Raw genomic sequence first — 20896 nt, 5'->3', positions numbered from 1 at the left:
TGCTAGAAGCTTCTCAGCGACTGCTTTGAAAGAGTAATAATATATTTTTCCTACGCGTTTGGATGTTGAGATGAGTTAAGTTGTAGATAGTAATATTTTATAGATTCCATTGATATGAATTTAACTTTTTTGGATTAAGATGAGTTTTAACTTTTTAGATTGAATTGTATGAAGTATGTTGAGATGGATCTAACTTTTTTTATGAAAAATTAAAAAAATAAATAAATTTCATCAATGATTGATTTGAGATAAATTGAATTAGATTTAACAACCAAACATACAATTCTTTTTTATAATTTTTATACAACCATGTGTTAAATTGTGAATGTTTATGTAAAGTGATGTTATTTTTATAAATTATTTTATAAGAATATTCCTTATTTAATACATAATTATATAAAAATTATAAAAAATAATTGTGCGTGTATCATTTTCCACTAAAATAATGCCCCACAAGCAATATATTTTTTCGAGCAATGATAATAGTCTCACGGGCAACTGGAAAGAAGTCATCGGCATTTTAAGGCGATGATGAGATTTTTTTACTGTTCACAACACCATTCAAAAACTCATTGATAAACAGTAGCAGTAAAAAATCTCAAAATCCCCGTGAATTCTTGCCAGTGAACATTTCATTTCCGTAATTTTATTTTCCCTTGTATGGGTAAGCAGCAATGATGTTTCAGGCTTCAGCAACCAAGAGAAGCCACCAAAATTGGAATTTCAGAAATGTCGAAATCAGATGGAAATAAATCAAACTACGGATTCGAAACCCTCTTCTGTTATCTAAACTTCAAAATTATCCTCAGGTTGTGCAGAGTTGCATACAAATATACCAAAGGGAACTACCCAATTCCCCCTCTGCTTTAGTCAAAACAATGAAATCACCCGACAGGTACTAGAAACAATGATTTTAATAGTCAGATCAGCTCGTACATTTCATGATCTATCACATTGGCAGTGAAGGTAAACGTATATCAACTTCGAGGAACTATACAACCTCTGATTGCGGGAAAATCAACTAATAAAAGCAAAATACTGTACCCACAAGGCGTATTGTGTGATCTTTTATTTTATGTTTTTTTTTTCCCCATGACATGGTATGGTATCATGGTTACTAGTATTCATCGACCACCCGTTAATCAGCTACATCATCACCCTCAGGATTCTGAAAGTGATGGGTAGAAGACGATCCTCTTCCTGTTGGAAGGTAAGACCATGCTAAGGCTGCAGTGCCAAGTGTAATCGCAGCAGCTATTGAACCCCAAACCCACTTCTGCCTTCTTTTCCTCACATGCCTTTCATGCCGTGCCACCTCTACAAAATGGGAAGTTGCCAAAGTTAGAAGAGCATATATTGGTAACCACATCCAACAGGACCTATCATTATTGATGAAGTGACAGTACTATCACATAGCAAATTATTCAAATGTTAGGAACAGAAGCTTCTAGGACTTTTTAAAAGTATATTCATGGGTTTCTAAAACTTCTTAAAACAGAATATGATGATTGGGCAATTCCATGTTCAGATCCAACTGTTGCCACACACTGATCCTGCATATTTGGGCAAGAATGTCCAAAGGGTCACCAGCACTTAGATCTCAATCCAAACAGCACAGACAGAACAAAACCTACACAACTTTCCCCTAACAAGCATACAATTATGGAGGGCTAAACCTAGCAAATAAGCATAAACATTGTGCAGGATTTTGTTTTTACATGGAAAGATCATATCCTATTGCAAGAGAACAGGATTGTGAGACAAACTAGGTGGAGTAATATCAAAATAACAAACTATACATGACCGCCTAGTTTAGATAGTGAGTTGAGATAAGGATTGAGATGGTTTGTGAACAGTAGTAAGATATTTGAGTTGAGATGAGATGAGTTAGAAATAAATGTTTTATGGGATTTTGAGAAAGGAGAGAAAAAGTTGAATAAAAATATTATAAAATTAAAATATTGTTAGAATATAATTTTTTAATATTATCTTTGTTTTGGGATGTAAAAAAGTTGAATTATTTTTTGTATTTTGTTTGGAAGCTTAGAAAAGTTGTAATACTTAGGTAAATGATTAGATGAAAAAGTTGAAGATTTGAAATTGAAAAGTATTTGTATTTGTAGTGTTTAGATATTGAGATAAGATGGGATGAGATGAAAACATCTCTCTATCCAAACCAGGCCTAAAAGTACCCCCCCCCCCCCCCCCCCCCCCCCCCCCCCCCCCCCCCCCCCCCCCCCCCCCCCCCGGTTTTCATCCTCAAAATAAATAGCCAAACAAATAATTATGTCTCTTTAATCTTGGTAAGATAATTGACCAAAAGACTATAATATAAAGCACATCAAAATCTGACCTAAAGCATCTTGGTTCCTCTGATACATTTCCCGATTCACAACCTCATAGAAATGGAGTCTGTCATGTAATCGAGCAATCTCAAAGTTCTTTGACTCGATCAGAGCTTCCATCTCCATCTCTGCCTCAGCCATAGCGACACCCTTTCCAATAGATTCCGAAACAAACCTAGCAACATGTACCTCTTGAAGCAACTCTTCTTCAGGACCAAAATCCAGCTGCTCACCCTCTGCTAAAACAGAGGGATAGGCAGGGAGTGTCAGTCCCACAACAGATAACTGTTGCCTTAGCCTCTGCCACTCGCTTTGTACGTATTTCAGGGCTTCTTCTGATTGCTTCCGCTTCTCTATTTCCATCAATAGACTCAATCTCATTTCACGCAATTCAGCATCAACATTGCAAAGAGAACCCTGCGGCCCACCCTCGGAGGATAATTCTGTAGGAAGTAACAAAACCAATGAAGATAGTCAATACCGACATACTTTTTTCCATTACAAATACACTCATCAATGTCTTTGCAGACGTACAACAGTTACTTTCACGAATAGAAATGTCCAATTATTACAATCTTTAAGCAATCATATTCTATGACCAGATGAGAGAACATGGAAAACAGGGTAGCTTATTCTATGTACTAAACTTTCTGAAATAAGCGGTAAAAGTAAAAGTCCAGAATTTTGTAGTTAAATTACTGGAAAAAAATTTTAACACAACACATCTTTGGAAGAACTGGAATGTTCCTAGCTACAACGATAATAGTGGTCGGTTCCCATAAATATGCAACATTTACCAAACACCTGCCAATCTGCTGTAATTTTTGTAACCTTACAATATCAAAAGAAATGTTGTACTGAAGTTCCTCAGCTGATACGTTTCTAAATCTGATATGCTAAACCTTTTTTATAAGTAATTTGATACACTAAACCTATCTTTCACAAACTTGAAAATTCTAATCACACTGTGACGGTTCCTAACAAATAAAGACAAAAGAGGAGGAACATTTCACTAAGTCATTCAATTCCCTCCATCTCATGTGGGTAGTCCCATTTAGAAAAGCCAACTATTTAAAGAAACATCAATTATTATAGCCTTTGAAGTAGAAAGTCAAAAGTTTCTTTTTTTTTTATCAGTAAAAGATAGAAAGTCAAAAGTTTCTAAAATTATCTCCTCCATTAGAACTCAAATGAAGCAAATAACAAATGTGTTTCAAAAAAGTAAAGGATAAGTAAAGACAATGAAGAAATTTCCAAACAGTATAATACTTTCGGACATCTCAAAATCAAATACAAGACCAACTTTTTTATTATAAGTAATAAATCTCTATCGATAAGCACAAAAGGCAGAAATAAAAGACCAACTTGACAGAGTGAATAAACAAATAAATAAAACAATTACCTTCCCAAGCGTCAAAAAACTCCCCCATTTGCGTGTTAGGTTTCATACATCGTTCAGCCCAGAATTATCCTCCCCATCTGTGTTGCTGGTAATGCTGAGAGATTCCTGTGGATCAAAGAAACTATCAGACTCTTCATCTCTTTCAAGCTTCAACAAATCATCTTCCCTGGCCACACCATTAGTTTCACCACTGCTTCCAAGTTCCACAGAACTACTCTTATGTTCCACATTACTGCTCCCATATTCCCCATTACTGCACCCAAATTCACTTTTGCGACTCCCAACTTGACAGTCATGGCCACCATTCACATGCTCCTCATTGGCACCAGGAGTAGTGAAAGTAACAGCAATATCATCTGCTGAATGGACAACATCTGTTTCTACATTTGCCAAATTCCCATCAACCTTTTCATTAGTTTTTTGGCGAGAGGATACATCATCCTCGGAAAAGCTCTTCACAAGACGTGGCCCACGTCGTTTGTGGTTGATGATGTATGGGGAAGTCGTGAATGAAGTGGGCGAACCAGGAAGCGGGGTAGCCTTAGGAGTAGCATAAAGTGCTGGCGTTATCTGAGGACGCTTAACTCTCCTTTCGGTGGCAGGCGTGCTATTTCTCCTCTCCAGATTTGAATTGGGAATAGTTCTTGAATTAGGAGGCTTTGAATTAGGAACAGACTTGTCGACAGATCTTGAAGTTCCAGGTTCTAGTAACCGATCTAAAGCTATAGCAGTAAATGTCGGCATGATTCTGCATCATCAAACAGTCAAATAAACTTAAAAGAAGATGCACATCAATGAAAAGGGGGAACCTAACACTTAGTAGAAAGGAGGAGATAAGAAGAGAACATAAATTGTGAAAGATTTTTCTTTCTAAAAAAAATATGGAATTTTCGACCCGCCAGAGCCAATTAATTGTAATGGTGATTGAGCAAAGGATGTAAACTTGGGATTTCCTTTTATCAGGTTCTAGAAATGGGAAAATCAAACATTGGATGTTTCTAATACATTTTCATCCATCAGATACCAAACAGGATTATGGTACTCCGGGTTTTAGAAGAATTTCCATTTGTCAGATACCAAACAGGATTATGGTGCTCAGGGTTTCAGAAAAATTTCCATTTGTCAGATACCAAACAGGATTATAGTACTCAGGATATGAGCAACATATCTACTGATACACTAAATCCAAATAATTTCTTATAACATAAATTCCAAAACCTATAGCACATGAAAAATTGCACAACATATAATTCAGTTAATATGTGTGTGTGTGTTGTGTGTGTGTGTGTGTGAGAGAGAGAGAGAGAGAAAGAGAGAGACAGACAGACAGAGAGGCAGAAAGACAGACAGAGAGCAAAAATTCACACCAAACTGAATTTTAAAGAAGGCTAATGATACAAGTATAAGTCATAGGATAAAGCTAAAACCTCTATATAACTTAGCCATTAATTACTCCAGCGGTAGAAATAAGAGGATAACGCAGAAATGAGGATTTAAAAATCAAATTCGGTGATATTTTACCAGCAAAGCATTCTTAATATCTAAATAGGATGCAAGCCACAAAACTAGACAAACAATCATATCCTGCCTTGTTCAGAAATTAAAATTAACAGAGGGTTATGGTACTCCATGTAAGAGCAGGAGAGAGAAATTAAAACCCTAAGCCCCAAAATCTTCAATACCCAACTCACAAAATCCATAACCTACGCAGACAAACATGTATCAATAACTTCGATATAACGGCTAAACAACAAACTGAACTGTCACATTCAAACACCGCATCCCGAAAGGAAATCATCTCAGAAGAGCCCTAAACGTTAGTTTAATTTCCTAGGAAAGGTTTGAAGGAAAAAAAAAAAAAAAAAACGCAACTTCCAGGAAAGTCGGGCTAAATATGGCTATTCCTCCCAGATGTCCGGACAACCCAAAACAGCATAAACCCTCGCGGCCTCGCATCACCTCCCTCCGTACCCAAACAGAAACCATAATACACAATTTAAAAAAAAAAAAAAAAAGATCTCACAAGTTAAGAAAGCAAAAAAGAATCACAGAATGTATTGAATGCGTAGAAATGTAAAGATTACCTGGGAAATTGAAGGAAACTGCGCGGAGGAAATGGCAGGGAAGCGAAAAGCCAGAGCGCGAGAAGGGAGAGAAGAAGAGGCAGAAGAAGCGAAAGTGGAGGTGATTAAGGAGGGTGGCGAGAGGAGGGGAGGCGGCATAAAACCAGGCCCCTCTCGTTCACGCGACTCATTCCCCCACACCCTTTTGAGGAAAGATTGGAGGACAAAGGCAATGCCCCCAATGCGTGTCAAGAGTCTAGAATGACCTTTAGGACTTGGTGGGGAACGCACCATTCAAACCGAGGACGACATCGACATTTCCTGTTTGAGGCATAAGAACATTTACTTTATAATTTTATCAGTTACTATTTATTATTATACACCTTACACTTTATAAAAGATATTCACATACTTTATAAAAAAAATTATAAATATAAAATGTGAAAATAAATAACGACTTATGCATAGAATTTCTCTATTATTTTTCTAGCTGAATTTGAGGATAATTATTTCTCTTTTTTCTTTTTTTTTTTCTCCTTTTACCAAATGGGCAATGCCTTGCTTTTCAGACAACCAAACTAACGAGGAAGTAAATTTTGGTTTTTTTTCTCCGAATATTGTTTTTTAATTTAAAATTTTATAGATACAATATTTAAGTTCTATTATATTTAATATTGAAATCCATAATGCAAATTACTTAATATTATGATTATCTCTTTAAATTGTAAAAGATAATTAATTTAAAAATTAAAAAAAAATCTTTAGCCAATTTTGGAATACCAAGTTTGATAGAGAGATCATCATGAAAGTAGAGATCTCTCGAAAAATATAAAATTTAATAAAAAATGATAGTTGCAATCGTGAGTGCGTAAGCGTCATATAATCATTTTAAAAAAAATAAATAAATACAGGATCTATATAAAAAAAATTATTTTTTAAATAATAAATTTCATTCTTTTTCAAAATGACTATACAATTCTTACACATTCTATAATTATATTTAACGTTACTCAAGTTTAATAGCCACAACATTATGTTTTTAAGGTTGTTACGACAGGTAAATGTTGCTGTTATGATAGTTGTGATCGATCATACGTTCCACGTGTTCAAGTGCCATTGCTTTGTCCACCAGCTAACCACGCTTGAATGTCAACTCCTGCCGTACAGTTACATTAACATGAAAACTTGGGAGTGATTTTGTTAGTTGACAAGTCATTTTCAAACACAAATACTACCTTTTTAATGATTTTGAAGCTTTCCTATGAAAAGTCCAAAACGACGTGACATCTTAATTGTATTCTCTTCAAAGTCATCATGTTTGACCAACCAAAAAAAACATGTCAATGTTGGTCAAAACAAAAACAGTTGGAAAATTGCAAATGGCCATCAGGCCCATCACTCGGAGAATCAGTGTAATACGAACTATTTTAGTAAGGCGTTTTTAAGAAATGCGATACATGAATCAAAGACAAAAGGGAGTTATCTCTACGGTCTTCCATGAGAAAGCTTCGAAGACTATGTTGGTAAATAAGGAAGACAATATGCGAAAAGAAAAAAATAAGGAAGACAATATGGGAAGAAAGAAAATAAAAAGTTTGTTATTTATTTGAAAGGAAATACTCTAACCATAAATAAATTACATAAAAGTAATCCTATAAACTGATGTGGTATGATATGATTCGTCAAATTGTAAAGTTATTTATATTGTAAAGTAGATCTAACAAACTAAATGAAATTATGTTAATTTGTGAGATTACTTTTGTGTAATTTTTTTATGGTTGTAGTAATACTCTTTATTTGAATATGTATATCTTGCAATATTAAACATGTAGAGATTTCTTTCATATATTAAAAGCGTCTATCCTCGTATGAACAATAATGAATAGTATTTTTATTTGACACTTTTTATTCCGCATATACCCCTATGTAATTGATTATTATAACAATTGTGCCCTTTTAGGTCTTCAATTTTATAGAAAAATACATAAATAGCTTATTATAATTACAAAGATTATAGTTAAAAATCCTTTGTTGTATGGTATCTTCTAAAGGTTTTGAACTCTTTTATTGACAAAACTGACCTCACTTTTTTAGATGGGTTGGTGTGCGTGCAGTATGACATAGTCACATAAGCTTATACGTATATATATTCTAAACAGGCACAATTGTTTTTAGAAAACGTTAGTCTTTCTGCTGGCTCTCGCTGGAAATTTGTTTTTTATATTTATTTTTATTTGGTAATTAAAGAAATATTTTTTAATGATGTTGTCTATTTTTTTAAAAAAAATATATTGAAAAATGTTAAAAAAAAACACATGAAATATGCTAGCGGGAGCCCTCAACAAAGTAGCAGTGGCTGTAGAGCCACTTTTTTTTTTGGAAAAATTGCAGCCAGTGAATAGTATGTCTTATTAAGAATAACGCAAGGTGTTATCATGTATATATTTATGAAGAAGAGTCCAAATTAAATTAGAAACAACTAGCTAGCTAGCATATAATTATGTATATCATGTGGTGACGATCAAATCATGAAGCTAACTAGCTAGTATGCACGTAATTGATGAGTGAAATCAAATTATTCGTTTCATATTGCATTACTATCTGATTTATATCTTATTTATGTTTTTATCATTTTTGTCCTGTAGATCGTCATTTGCAGCATCAATCAGTTTATTAATCCAACCTATATTACACGACTCACTAATCTTATTTCCATAACTCTTTTTTTGAACAAACAAATTTGGATTCGACGACTTTTAATTTTTACATATCGTACGACATTATACGCATGTAGCCATGTTTATATTGGACAATTATATTTGATTGTAACTTCAACATGCATTAATTTTTTATTTTTTATTTTTTTGCTTATAAACTTGACAATATTTATGTAACAAATTGTGTTTATAAACATGGTGATTTTAGATATGCAATTCTCACGAGCTTGTCAATTGAATGGTGATTTTGTATGTTAACCCATTTATATAAATAATGGTGTTTTTAATTAGACGTTCAGAATCTGCTTTTAGAGAGCTTTTATTTAATTAATGAATTGTTACTATTATATGATTTTTCAAAGAGATTTTATTTTTGTATAGATTTTTTTTTTTCCACCAACCGGACGCCACGTACAAGGAGCATACGGGCCTTGACGTAGCCTCCTTACTAGTATATATATATATTGCCTAACAAAGATACAAAACCTAAATGGACGGACAATGGACTAGAAATTTGGTCGGATAAAATGATTTCTTGACACGAGGGGAAGAAAAGGGTAGCTTGACACATCATTTTTTTTAGCGGCAGCTTGGTGTCACGGCTGGTACAAGAAGAAGAAAACTTGATTGTCACAGTGGGAAGAGTCACTTAAAACTGATTGAGCTGGAGTCACTAAAAAGAAACTCCATTTCAACATCCAGGGGTTATACCCTGCAGTTGAGGTGGGGGGTAGAGGACTGAGGACATCGGATCATACCTATATTTTCTTCTTAATCATAAACTTATGAGCTTAAGCTTACATTCAAAGTCCACATAGACAACAATAATTATCTGATTGACATACAGATGTACACTTGTGGTATAAAACTACAAAATGTGAAGCGTGACGCCAAGCGATTTCATCATACAATTCTGATGTCTGGGCTACCGCTCCTCTGAGTTGAATTTGTTCCAGGCTTCCTAGAGATTAACAAAACAGAAAGATCTGGTTACCAAGCAAGGCTTTCCACTTTATTTCACTACAATGCTCTGTCAAAACACGAAAAAACAAAGAAAGGGGCAGTGCAAATTGCAACAAAATACTTGTATTTTAATCATACCAACTGGAGATGCAACTAGATCCTCAGGTATAAGAAGACACCATGATAACTACCTTTCAGACAGGGAAGCCACGGAAGGAAAGACTCAAATAAGATATAAGAAGACATCATGACAATTACCTTTCATAATCTTTTTATATATTCAGTTTTTTTTTTTTTTTTCTTATTTTTGTGTTTTAAAAATATCGGATTTTGAAATGCACTAGGTTTTTTATACTATTTTTTAGTCCTTTTTTTTTTCAAATTTTAACTCTTTCTGACACACGAAATACCAAGTGGCATACTATTTTTTTTTAAGTTATGTAGCAGACTATGTTAGCATTTATAACGGTTTACAAATGGAAGATTGATAGAGGGACTGGTTTGATCAAACTTGAAACCAAATTATGCAAAAACTTCAAATTTAAAATTTAGGGATCAATCTGTCCATTAACCAAACCACAGGGATTATAGTAAACCCAATATAATTTGTTTGGTAGAATGCTTATAGATGTGTACTGAGGAAGGCTTAGTCGAGATTTCTTCCCTCCTAAAGGGTGTTAGAAATATATAAAGACAAAAAAGGTAAAAGACAAGGAGAGGAGGGGAGTATCAGATGGATGGAATTTTCCACCCGCTATTTGCTTCAGCAAGCCCCTAAATTCCAATGCTACCTCGTGTCAGGTGCACAGCAGAGTATTTAAAGAAAACTTAAAACTTTCACTAAATATAATACCTTCATATTAGGATGAATCCCATCACTACTTAAGCACAAATAGAAGAGAAGTAGAGACATGATAATAACTTGAAACTCGTGAAAGAGATAGCACACCCAGAACACACCTTTAGAAGATCAAAGACCTTTTCACAGATGTACTTCTGCTGAATGCTTGCTCCCCGCTGTTGTAGTTTATCAGGATGAACACAAAGAGTGGCTTTCCTGTAAGCTTTCTTTACAGCAGCAGCAGTTATGACTTCTGTCAAAGGGATTGGCTGCCAGCCACTGTCAGGCCCAAGGATCTGCCAATGGAGAGGAAATAATTACACTAACCACCACTAGAGCTTGAGTTTGGAAGAACAGAAGAGAGGTTCAATCATTGGTTATTCATTTGCAAACCAACTTTAAGCATCTCAATTCTTTATTTCTGACTATGTTGATCATATGGCGCAAACGGAAGCATGAGAAGATCAACAAAGAAAAATGTTCTGCAGTCAATGTCAGATTATTAATAGTATAAAGTCCCTTTTCCTTTTTTATGAAGCTCTTAAAAACCGCCATGGATGTGTACATTTACATACACCTCCAAGAATGGTACCAAAGTTACCCTGGAAAGGTGTAAAACATCATACACGCCAAAGTTTAGGAGCAGTTTGATATAGTTGTAGCAGACTACCAAGCACCACAAATTCAAATTCAAAGAAATAGAAGTTAAATGTGTATTGGATTGATTGGAGCTCCAGCATCATGCTACCTACATGATATATTAACAGGAAAGAAATTAACAGAAACTAGTTCAAAGTTCACACAATCAGCAGTAATTCAAATCGTTACCCTCCCCTAATCACATTCAACACACAAAACCATACATATTTCAATCATATTTTAGTCTTTTTTCTAAGCTACATTTTTCTCATCACGTGACAGCAGAGAACACTTCAATGTTATCGGATGCTTTGTATAATGTAACACCACTTGAAGAAAACAGGAGACAAGCATATTGAAGGGTGACCCCAATACATATTGTAGGATAAGAAGACGTACATATTGCAAGGTTGAAAGCAATGCACGCAGATTCCCTTCTTTCCCATTTGACCACCTCCTGACATCAGCATCCAAAGTTTCTGCCAATCTCTGCAAACAGAAACAAAACTATCAACCAAAACTACCAAGACAGTTTGAGATTTTTAAATTTTCTTCACTTTCTAAAAAGATTTTTACATTTCTCTCAGCTTGCTCTCTCTGAGCAAGGAGATCGCGCATATTTTTCTCTGCGAGAGCTTTTGCCTGAAACAACAGCATTAAAATTTGTGTTATATTTGTTAGATATTGAATAACGGTTCATATGCTACGCCAAAGGATGGGAATCCTACAGCACGTTCAGTGGTACGCCGATGCCTCTCCAATCTAGCTTTACACCTCTGAGGTGATTCACCTTCAACTCCTTCAGATAGTTCATTAGGATAGGCAGCTATTGTAAAAAGAAAGAAGAGTTTAGAAGAAAATGAGCAGAAGGCAGTTGAAAATTGAAAGAAAATGAGAAGTTAAAGAAAACATTTTAAATGCAACAGAGATCCACAGCAGGTGCCTCCAGGATCAGGTACCTCCATAAACTGAGGAAGAAGAGCTCCGTTTCATTTCACTATTTCTGAAGGAACTCATAAATTTATCAGAAACCGATCTTTCTACCCGCTCTCTCATCCCAAAAGCAGCCTTCTCAGCCATTGCTTTTTCCACAGCACGCTCTCGAGCCTCTGCAGTTGCTCTCTCTACTGCAGCACGTTCTGCTCTGAGCCTAGCTTCCATAGTTGCCTTCTCGGAAAACGTCTTCTCCCGAGCCTCAGCACATGCCTTCTCTAGTCTTTCACGAGCCTCGGCCATTGCTCTCTCCACAGCAGCCCTTTCTGCCTTTTCACGGGCTTCAGCATACGCCCTTTCCCGAGCTTCAAGTGCTTTTCTGTCAACAGCCATCCTATCCTTTTCTCTTTCCCTCTCCCTTTCCCTCTCTTCTTCCATCTTTCTAAGGTGATCCATCTCCAGCTCTGTTTCTCTCTTCACCCTCTCCATTTCTTTGTCTTCTGATGTTGAGGTCTGACTAAAGTTCTTCTCTTTCCTTGTTGTAGTCTGTTTTGCATTAACATGTGGAGCTGTTTTCTGGATGTTTCCTTTTGCATCCAACATAACTGGCAAAGCAGCTTCTATTTTCTTTCCATTTTCAACCCATTCTTTCCTCACATAAATTGACATGAATCTGTCCTTGCTTTCCTCCTGGTTTAGAACAGCCTGGGCCTGTTTGAAGTTATCTGCTCTCTCTCCCAATCCATGAGAAAATTTCCTATCTTGATATATGGGATCAGAGTCCACCTGTGAGAGACTCGTATATACGTGAGTCTGTCTAGCACCAAAGCCAGGTTCACCTGCCTTCTTCACATTGTTGTCTAAAGGAAGCGACTTTCTAGCATCTTCCATCCTAAATCGGTTCTCTTCGAGTCCTAAGTCTCCTTGAGCAACATCAGATGCTTTGAGTTTTTCACCAACCAGTACATCTGCAATTTCAGCTGCTTCCAAGTCCTTTCCTTTACCATTGGGCCCGAATTCTGTCTTTCCCTTTCCTTCATGAGAATGGGCCTCTTGAGTTTCTTCCAGCTTTCCGCTGTTTTTATGATTTTTGCAGGCTAACTTAGGTGCTTCAAGGTTTTCTCTATCCTCCAGCTTCCATGCCCCATCAGATATCACAAGATCCTCCACGTCCTTGAGCACACAGGTTCCTTTAACCAGTTTCAGTGTCTTCCCATTTTCATCCTTCTTTGATTGCTCATGCACATCGTTTAGCCCCTTCAGTTCTTCTTTCCCAACAGAACTTTTTATCCTGTTCTCACTCTCTTCCAAAATACTAGCCTCTGTTGATTCCTTCTCAATTTCTTCGAACTCAAATCCTTCTTTGGATTTCCTACCACAGTCACATCCTTCCTGAGAACCTTTCAGTTTTTCGCTGTTATCATCTTGCCCAGAAGCTCCATATAGACTCTTTTCCTCTTCTTTGGTACAAGCATCTTCGGGAATCTTTTCATTTTCTGTTCTTCCATAAGACTCAGGTTGGTTCTTCTCATTTATTTCCCACTGCAGAGCCTCTTCTAATGTCTTCTCGTTTTCTTCTCCTCTGTCAAATTCATTTCGTTTCTCATCACTCTCTTGCTGCTCAAGACCCTCTTTTAGTCTGTTCTCATCCTCTTCCTGCTCAAGAACAGTCAGTAGTCGCTTTGCTCTCTCCTCCTGCTCAAGAGCCTCTTTTAATATATTTTCATCTTCCTGTGTTTTGCAGGCCTCTTCTTCTTTTTTCCCATTTTCATACCTCTCATTAGCCTCCTGTTTTAGTCTCTTTTCACTTTTTTTGCGCCCATGAGCTTTCTTGAGTTTTTTCTCATCTTCTGCTCGTTCAAGAGGCTCTTTAAGCCCTCTCTCATTTTGGTCCTGTTTAAGAAACTCATTATTTCTCTTTTCATTGTCTTCCCTTTCGCATGACTCCCTGATTCTTTCCTGATGTTCCATTTTTTTATTACCATCTTTCAGTTTCTGTTCATTCTCCTTGCACTTCTTGGCCTGCTCAACTTCAAGTTTATATTCTTTCTTCTGGACCTCAACCAGGTTGCTGCAGTTTTCTAATACACCAGCTGCAGTTGATTTCTTTTCGGTTTCTATAATGTTTTGGTCTATTCTAACCTTCTCATTCTCTACCTGCTTAAAAACCATCTGAGCCACTTTTACCTTCTCATGATCTTTTAGTCCGTGTGCCTCTTTTGCTGCTTCTGATCTCCCATTTACTATTAACATTTCATATGAGAACTCCTCTTCAGATTTTTCCTCTCCTTCACAAACCTCATTTTCCATTTTAGATTTCTTCTGATACTGCAGCTCAGGTTTTCCTCTAGCTGATTTCACTTTCTTATTCTCTTCTTCTTGCACCTCAAAAACTTCCACGGCTACATTTTTCTCCTTCATCCCTCGCTCATCAATTTTAGCATTATTGACTGAAATATGTACGTGGCTCTCAAGAGCCTTACCAGTCTTATCTGGTCTCACCAATTCATAAAAATGTGATGCTTCTTTCCATTCGCTACCTCCCTCTATTTTCTCAGAACCTAGAGATGACCAGTACTCCTTGCCATGCTTTTTCTCTGCACAGTTTTTAGCAATATTTAGAAGTTTCTCTTCTTCCACTGAATATGGGATCTCCTGGGCTATATTTGGAACCTTTTGTGTTTCCTCTCTGTCTGAAAATTCCATTTCAATGTCTTCTTTTTCATAAGCTTTCTGCACACAATTGTCTCTCAAACTATCATATTCATCAACAATCTTACTCGCCTTCACTTCCCTATGAGTTATATGATTCTTTGGACCCATTTTTGCACTGCTTTGAAATCCTTCCTTCCTATCCATAAATTCTTTTGCAGTTCTGAGTTTTGCTTGAGCCTTCTTCATTACTTCCTTCATGGCAGCAGCTGATGCTGCAGCAGATGAACTCGCATCAACCTCCACATCAAAGAAAGGTGGTGAACTATCACCTTCAGACCCTTCAGAAACAATACATTTACCATTTGAGGTCAACCTACCAGAACCATCCTTCTTGACATCTGCAAAAGGTGGTGGTCGAGAGGGTGGAGGTAATTGAGAGGGCTGAGTTCTAAGGCTGATATCAGATACAGTTACAAACATCTCATTAGGAAGAGAACCACTTCTTGTATATGCTTTTTGAGGCTTAACATCATTTCCAAATGTCTCTCTGCCAGCAGCACCATTAAGGGGGTGAGACATGGTTTTCTTCAGATGCTTTCCCTTCATCATTCCCCCAGTAGAATCCGTACTGAGGTTATCATCACCGGTGACCTGCGAGAATGGATTCTCATCTTCTGTCTTTTGCAAGGGAGCACTTTCGTCAAATACAAAAGTGAATCCAGGAACAGCATGTAGCTCAGATATGTGTGTTGTTCCACTGCACATATCTTTGTCGCTTGTTTGATTAGCCTTATGATACAACATGTTGAACTCCACATTATCATCAAATGACTGGTAAAAATCCCCATTGGACAAGAAATGGTTCCTTTCAGCGTGCTCTGAATCATCTGAAAGAGATTCACTTCCTGCCGGAGTCCTATGAATGAGGAAACACCAAAATATATATATATATATATATATATGCCACCATTAAATTATTGATACAGTAAAAGGAACAAAATAAATGATTAAGAATGCAGAACATAAACAGTCTACACAGAACAAATAGTATCCAGCTGCAATAAAAGCATCAAACTCATAGACGTTGTGAACTAGTCTTGAGACCAATACACAAAAGCATTTGCCCGTATGTTCACACATGAGAATGGACCCAAGCACACTTCTCATTTTTTTGGTAGAGATACTGCTGGAAAAAAAAAAAAAAATCAAACACAGCAAGCATTTACGCCTGATCTGCTATACGCCTTCGATTCACTTTACTAGTTAAGCTTACGACGCTCGGAATACCCACACAAGTTTGAAGAAAATAACACCTCAATCCAACAAAAACCCCGACTTCAGCCAAAACACCCAAGATTCCCTACAGAAAAGTCAGTCGTCCAAGTCCTCAACACTTCTTTGCCCAGGGTCACTCACATCATCATTCGTACATTTTACAAATAGGAAAGCCAGAACTTCTCTCAAATAGAAGTCTATAGAAAACAACCAGATCAATACTACCCAACACTCTATTAGGCTAGTCTCTCACATTATATTAAAACCCACAAACCTAAGCGCACGGTATACGCCACCCAATATACTCAAGAAACTGAAAGAATGCTCACAGTGACCGTTATATCCGAAACATAAATGAGGAAAACCAGACAAGACAAAAACTTTTTTTACATTATTTAACGAATTCATTTTCAAAATTTACTAAACAAAATAACTAAAAGCTGAGAACTTAGAACGTGATCATACATACCAAGCTTCGTCGTCAGAGAAATCTTGTTTCCCACCTTTGGACTGGTCAAACAGCAACTCCTCGTACGGGACCGCGCAATCTATGCCTTCGAAACCCCCGAAGACCTCGGAGTAGTCGAAGCTGCAGCTCCGTACATCAAAGAAAACCTCGGACTCGTCAACCACCGGAAGATCCAGCACCGGAATGGAGGAGGCGCGTGACGCGTGGAAGTTCTCGAAAATCTCGCTGTAGTCCTCGACACGCGGAGACAGGGTCGAGACGCCGAACTTGGGTGGCCCACCGTAAACATCTTCGAACAAAGCCTTGGCTCCGAGACCGCCATTGCCACCGGCGTTCTTGGAAAGTGTAACGGAGGCGGTGGCCCTGTTTGGTTTCCGAGAATGCGAGAGCTTCTCCATGAAAACGGAGGTTTCTAGGGCTTTCCTCTCTCCTTCCCCCGCTCACACACTCTCTGCCTCTGTCTCTGGTGCAGAGAGCGCAGAAGTCATGGGTCGGACGACGAAAGAGAGAGACGGACAGGAAATGAAAATTGGAAAAGGAAAAGTGTTTAAATGACGAAAAAGGGCTTCTTTTATGTATTAAATAACGGTTTGGAAGATGCTTGCTGTCAGGCCTTTTCCATTTTCCAATTTTAAATTAAAGTTTTCATCATCTTTATAATCATTATCACATTTTTTTTATTCTCTTTAAATTAATTAATTTATTCTATTTATCATTCATACACTATATATTTAATAAATAAAAAAAATAAAAATATTATAATGTGTGAATATGATGAATAAAATTTTTTTTTAAATTATTATTTTTTTTTTCTAAAGTGATATCTAAAAATTATTATTTAAATTATCAATTAATTTCAAGGGTTTTTTTTAATGATAAATCAATAAGCATATATATATATGATTTATGAATAATAAAACATATTTACGATTAAATAAATTAACATCTAATATTCTTTTATTTTTTATTTTTACATAAGTTTGAATTAAATTAATTAAAAATGTCAGGATTTTTGGGTGTCCATGTCCCCCTGGGCCCACCCAGATTGATCCCCGAATGTAATAGATTAATTTTGAAAAAATATCAGATAATTATATTTTCTGATAATATTAAAATTGGACAACACAATATTTTTTAACAAAAGAAAAAAAAATGTATGTCAAAGAGTTGTGTGATTATATATTTTGTCCAACATATTTTTATATTTGTTTTAGAATTAAATTATTAATGAAGGTGTTATTAAATAAGTAATAACTGGAGAATATAAATGATTATTAATGATAGAATGGTAACGTAAATTCTAATATATATATATATATATATATTTTATTATTATTATTATTATTATAAAAAAGCCACCGAATGTGAGAAAAATGTTGCTGGATGGAGAGAGGGAGAAGAAGAAGAAGAACGGGTGTAGCCGGTGAACCGGTGACAACGCGGGAATGAGTAGACAGTGTAGACTACGGACAGGTGTTCACGGAATATTAATGCTACGTATAGTTAATGGATGTGTAAACTATATTTATTTCTTTTCAAAAGAGTAAAATTTATTATTAAAAAATTAATTTTTTTTATATATATCTTATATTTATTTATTTTTTTAAAAAAAATATAGTATTTATATACTCTATAATTGTAAATATCATTTCTATTATGAAATGAGTAAGCTTTCAGAGAGGTTTATATTCATAACTCATTTCACTACTATTCATCAACTTTAACTTATAAATTTTACTATTATTTATAATTCATTTTATTACTATTCACAACTCATCTCAACTTATTTTTGAATCTAAACGACAGTATGCAAATGAATATTTTTTTAAAAAAAATAATTTTTTATATAAATTATATATTTATCTACATTTTTAAAAATAGTGTACGAGATTTACCCATTTTAAAATTATAAATATCAATTCTCCCGAGAAACTTCAGTTGTGTTAGAATCTTTTTCAAAGTGTTGTTTTTATTATTTATTATTGTTTGAAGAATAATGATATTTCTAAAAAGGATTATAATTTTCTATACAAATATATTAAATTGAAATGCTTACGATATTATTTATATAAATTATTTTATAAAAATATTACTCATTTAATGGTAAAAAAAGAAGAAGAAGAAGAAGGACAGTTCGTACGTTGTAATAGAAAACTGTCCGAAAAGAGGTGCTAGAGTGAAGCTGTCCAAAAAGTGTATGTGGAGGATATAAGACACAGATGTGGTACTACTGCATTAATTTTGAGCATAGCATTTGTTTGGAAGCATTTGGGATCGAGACTTCAGAGAAAACAAAACGACAAGGACTGCCAAAAGTACGAACTATTGGCGACGACAGTGCCTAACTTCATAACTTGGCTTAGGATTCCTGGTTTTTTTTTTTTTAATCATTTGAGCAGATATAAATTACTGAAAAATATTTTATTCATCGTTTCCATATTACACATTATATATAATTTTTTAATTTTTAATTTTTTTTTCTTATCAAATATGTAGTATATAGATGAAGAGTAGAAGAATTTAATTAGTTTAAAAGAAATAAAACAAAAATAAAAAATAAATGTATTATGTGTTATGTGAGAATGATTAGTAACAAAAACAAGTGTGGTTATTTTTTTTCTTTTTTTTCTTTATGACAATTTTTACTATCAAAACAAAGATTTGATTCGAATTCGGTTGTGAGGAAATTTCTTCAATCCAATCTATTAAATTCTCATATATTATTTGAGTGTTTAAAAATTACAGATTTTTTTTAAAATGATATAGAGAATGATTTATAAATGTAAAATGAAGAATGATTTGATCACCATGGACTAATCCTATATATTATTCTATTTGTAAGCCAGTGTGGATAATAGAATTAGTAAAATGTTTATATAGTATAATTTAATTTGGAATATAAGTTTTAAAAGAGAAATGATATTTTGCAGTCTTAACGTATGCAAGTATCGCGCATTTTCCTTAAAAAAATAAATAAATCTGAGATATACGTAAAAAAATTATTTTTTTAATAGTAAACTGTACTTTTTTCAAATAGAGTGCGCAAAAAATCTCTTACCCTTGAACTGTATCTAGCATTACTCATTTTAAAATTTTATTCTTATGAATCAAATTTTACCATTTAAGTAATATGGATTGTGTGTTCTATATACCGACTTGAAATTAATAGAATAACTCATATATATATAAATAATATTTGCAATCCTGAAGTGTGAAGTCTATGTGTACTCCTTTTGAAAAAAGTAGACACATCTGAAACCCACATGAAAAAATTATTATTTTTTATTAATATTGGCTTCCACTTTTTTTAAGGGGAGTACGTAGGCAATGCACACTCTACGTCAGGACTGTATATAACATTATCCATATATATATATATATACTATATGTATATATATGAAAATTTTAATAGATTATATTTTGGAAGAAAACTTTATCCTTTATAAGCCATGACTTGTAATCCAATTGATGGTAGTGATCCTTTTTTCATAGTATGATTTACTCGTTTGTTTTTGTAGATGAAATTAGATAAGATGAATTGATATAAAAGTTGAATAAAATATTATTAAAATATATTTTTTTAATATTATTTTTATTTTGAGATTTGAAAAAGTTGAATTGCTTATTTTATTTTGTGTGAGAATTTAAAAAAATTATAATAGTTAGATGAGATGAGATGAGATAAAAAATTTTGTGAAAATGAACGAGCCCCTAAGAAACAATGAAAAACCAAAGTTTACTTAATTCTTACCTCTCCCATTTAAATTCATGCATGACTGGTTTAGGACCATAGAAATTAAATCAAGACTACTGCAACTTGCTACTACCATTAAAAACAAGGAAAAAAAAAAAGAAAAGAAAAAGAAGAAGAAGAAGAAGAAGATGTGCAGGCATTAAAGAAGAACATGCGAGCTATAAAAAGTGGGTGATGGAGCAATTTATAACGTGGATATATGACATTCTGATTGCAGAGCAGTCATGCCGCCCACATGGATGATCTACATTGTGAATGAACGTTTTGACACAGACCCACCTCTCTCTCATATCCTCAGAGAGAGAGAGAGAGAGAGGGGGATGATTCAAGTTCAGAAATCCATTAGACAAGTCTATCCTGAAACCCATGATGCTGAGAAGTTTCACTTCATATTAGACATGCATGGTACGTAGCAGACTACTAATCGTAAGTCAACTTCGATCTATCTTAATTTGTCCCAGCACCTGTTTCATTTTTTTCCCCATCAAACCCCTACTCTTTCTCCCATATATCAAGGTCAAGCTTTGAATATAAAGAAAAATAAATATTCATGTGTGTGTGAGAAACACTTAATTGTTAAAAAAGAATTATTGAAAAAGTACTACCTTACAAACTAAAGTGTCTTAATATGATACACTCGATTATACTTTTTTATAAATAGATTTAACATATCACATCAATAATAATAGTTTTTGAAATAGTATTATGTAATTCGTGGTGTAAATTTTAGTGATTTTCTATAAGTTATCCCGATCCAATCTTTATATTTTTGTTTCTTTTTTCATTTATGATCGCATCAAGATCTTATGCAAGTTACAAATTTCGGATGATATGTGAATA

General features: G+C 34.7%; 1 protein-coding gene and 1 pseudogene across 1 annotated transcript; both read right to left on the bottom strand.

Annotated features, from left to right (window-relative positions):
- Nucleotides 1-763: 763 nt before the first annotated feature.
- On the bottom strand, nt 764-6062 carry LOC121246088 (annotated as a pseudogene).
- A 3108-nt stretch (nt 6063-9170) lies between these two features.
- On the bottom strand, nt 9171-16842 carry LOC121246083 (auxilin-like protein 1). The gene is made up of 7 exons (XM_041144077.1): nt 16303-16842; nt 11930-15474; nt 11699-11796; nt 11547-11612; nt 11370-11459; nt 10451-10627; nt 9171-9488 (listed from the first exon to the last, which is right to left on the bottom strand). Exons 1-7 carry the CDS (start codon nt 16698-16700, stop codon nt 9453-9455), a joined length of 4410 nt encoding a protein of 1469 aa, XP_041000011.1. The 5' UTR covers nt 16701-16842; the 3' UTR covers nt 9171-9452.
- Between the last annotated feature and the right edge of the window lie 4054 nt (nt 16843-20896).

Source organism: Juglans microcarpa x Juglans regia, chromosome 1S, assembly GCF_004785595.1.
Source record: "Juglans microcarpa x Juglans regia isolate MS1-56 chromosome 1S, Jm3101_v1.0, whole genome shotgun sequence".
NCBI classification, from domain to species: domain Eukaryota; kingdom Viridiplantae; phylum Streptophyta; class Magnoliopsida; order Fagales; family Juglandaceae; genus Juglans; species Juglans microcarpa x Juglans regia.
This window is presented reverse-complemented; position numbering and strand designations above follow the sequence as displayed.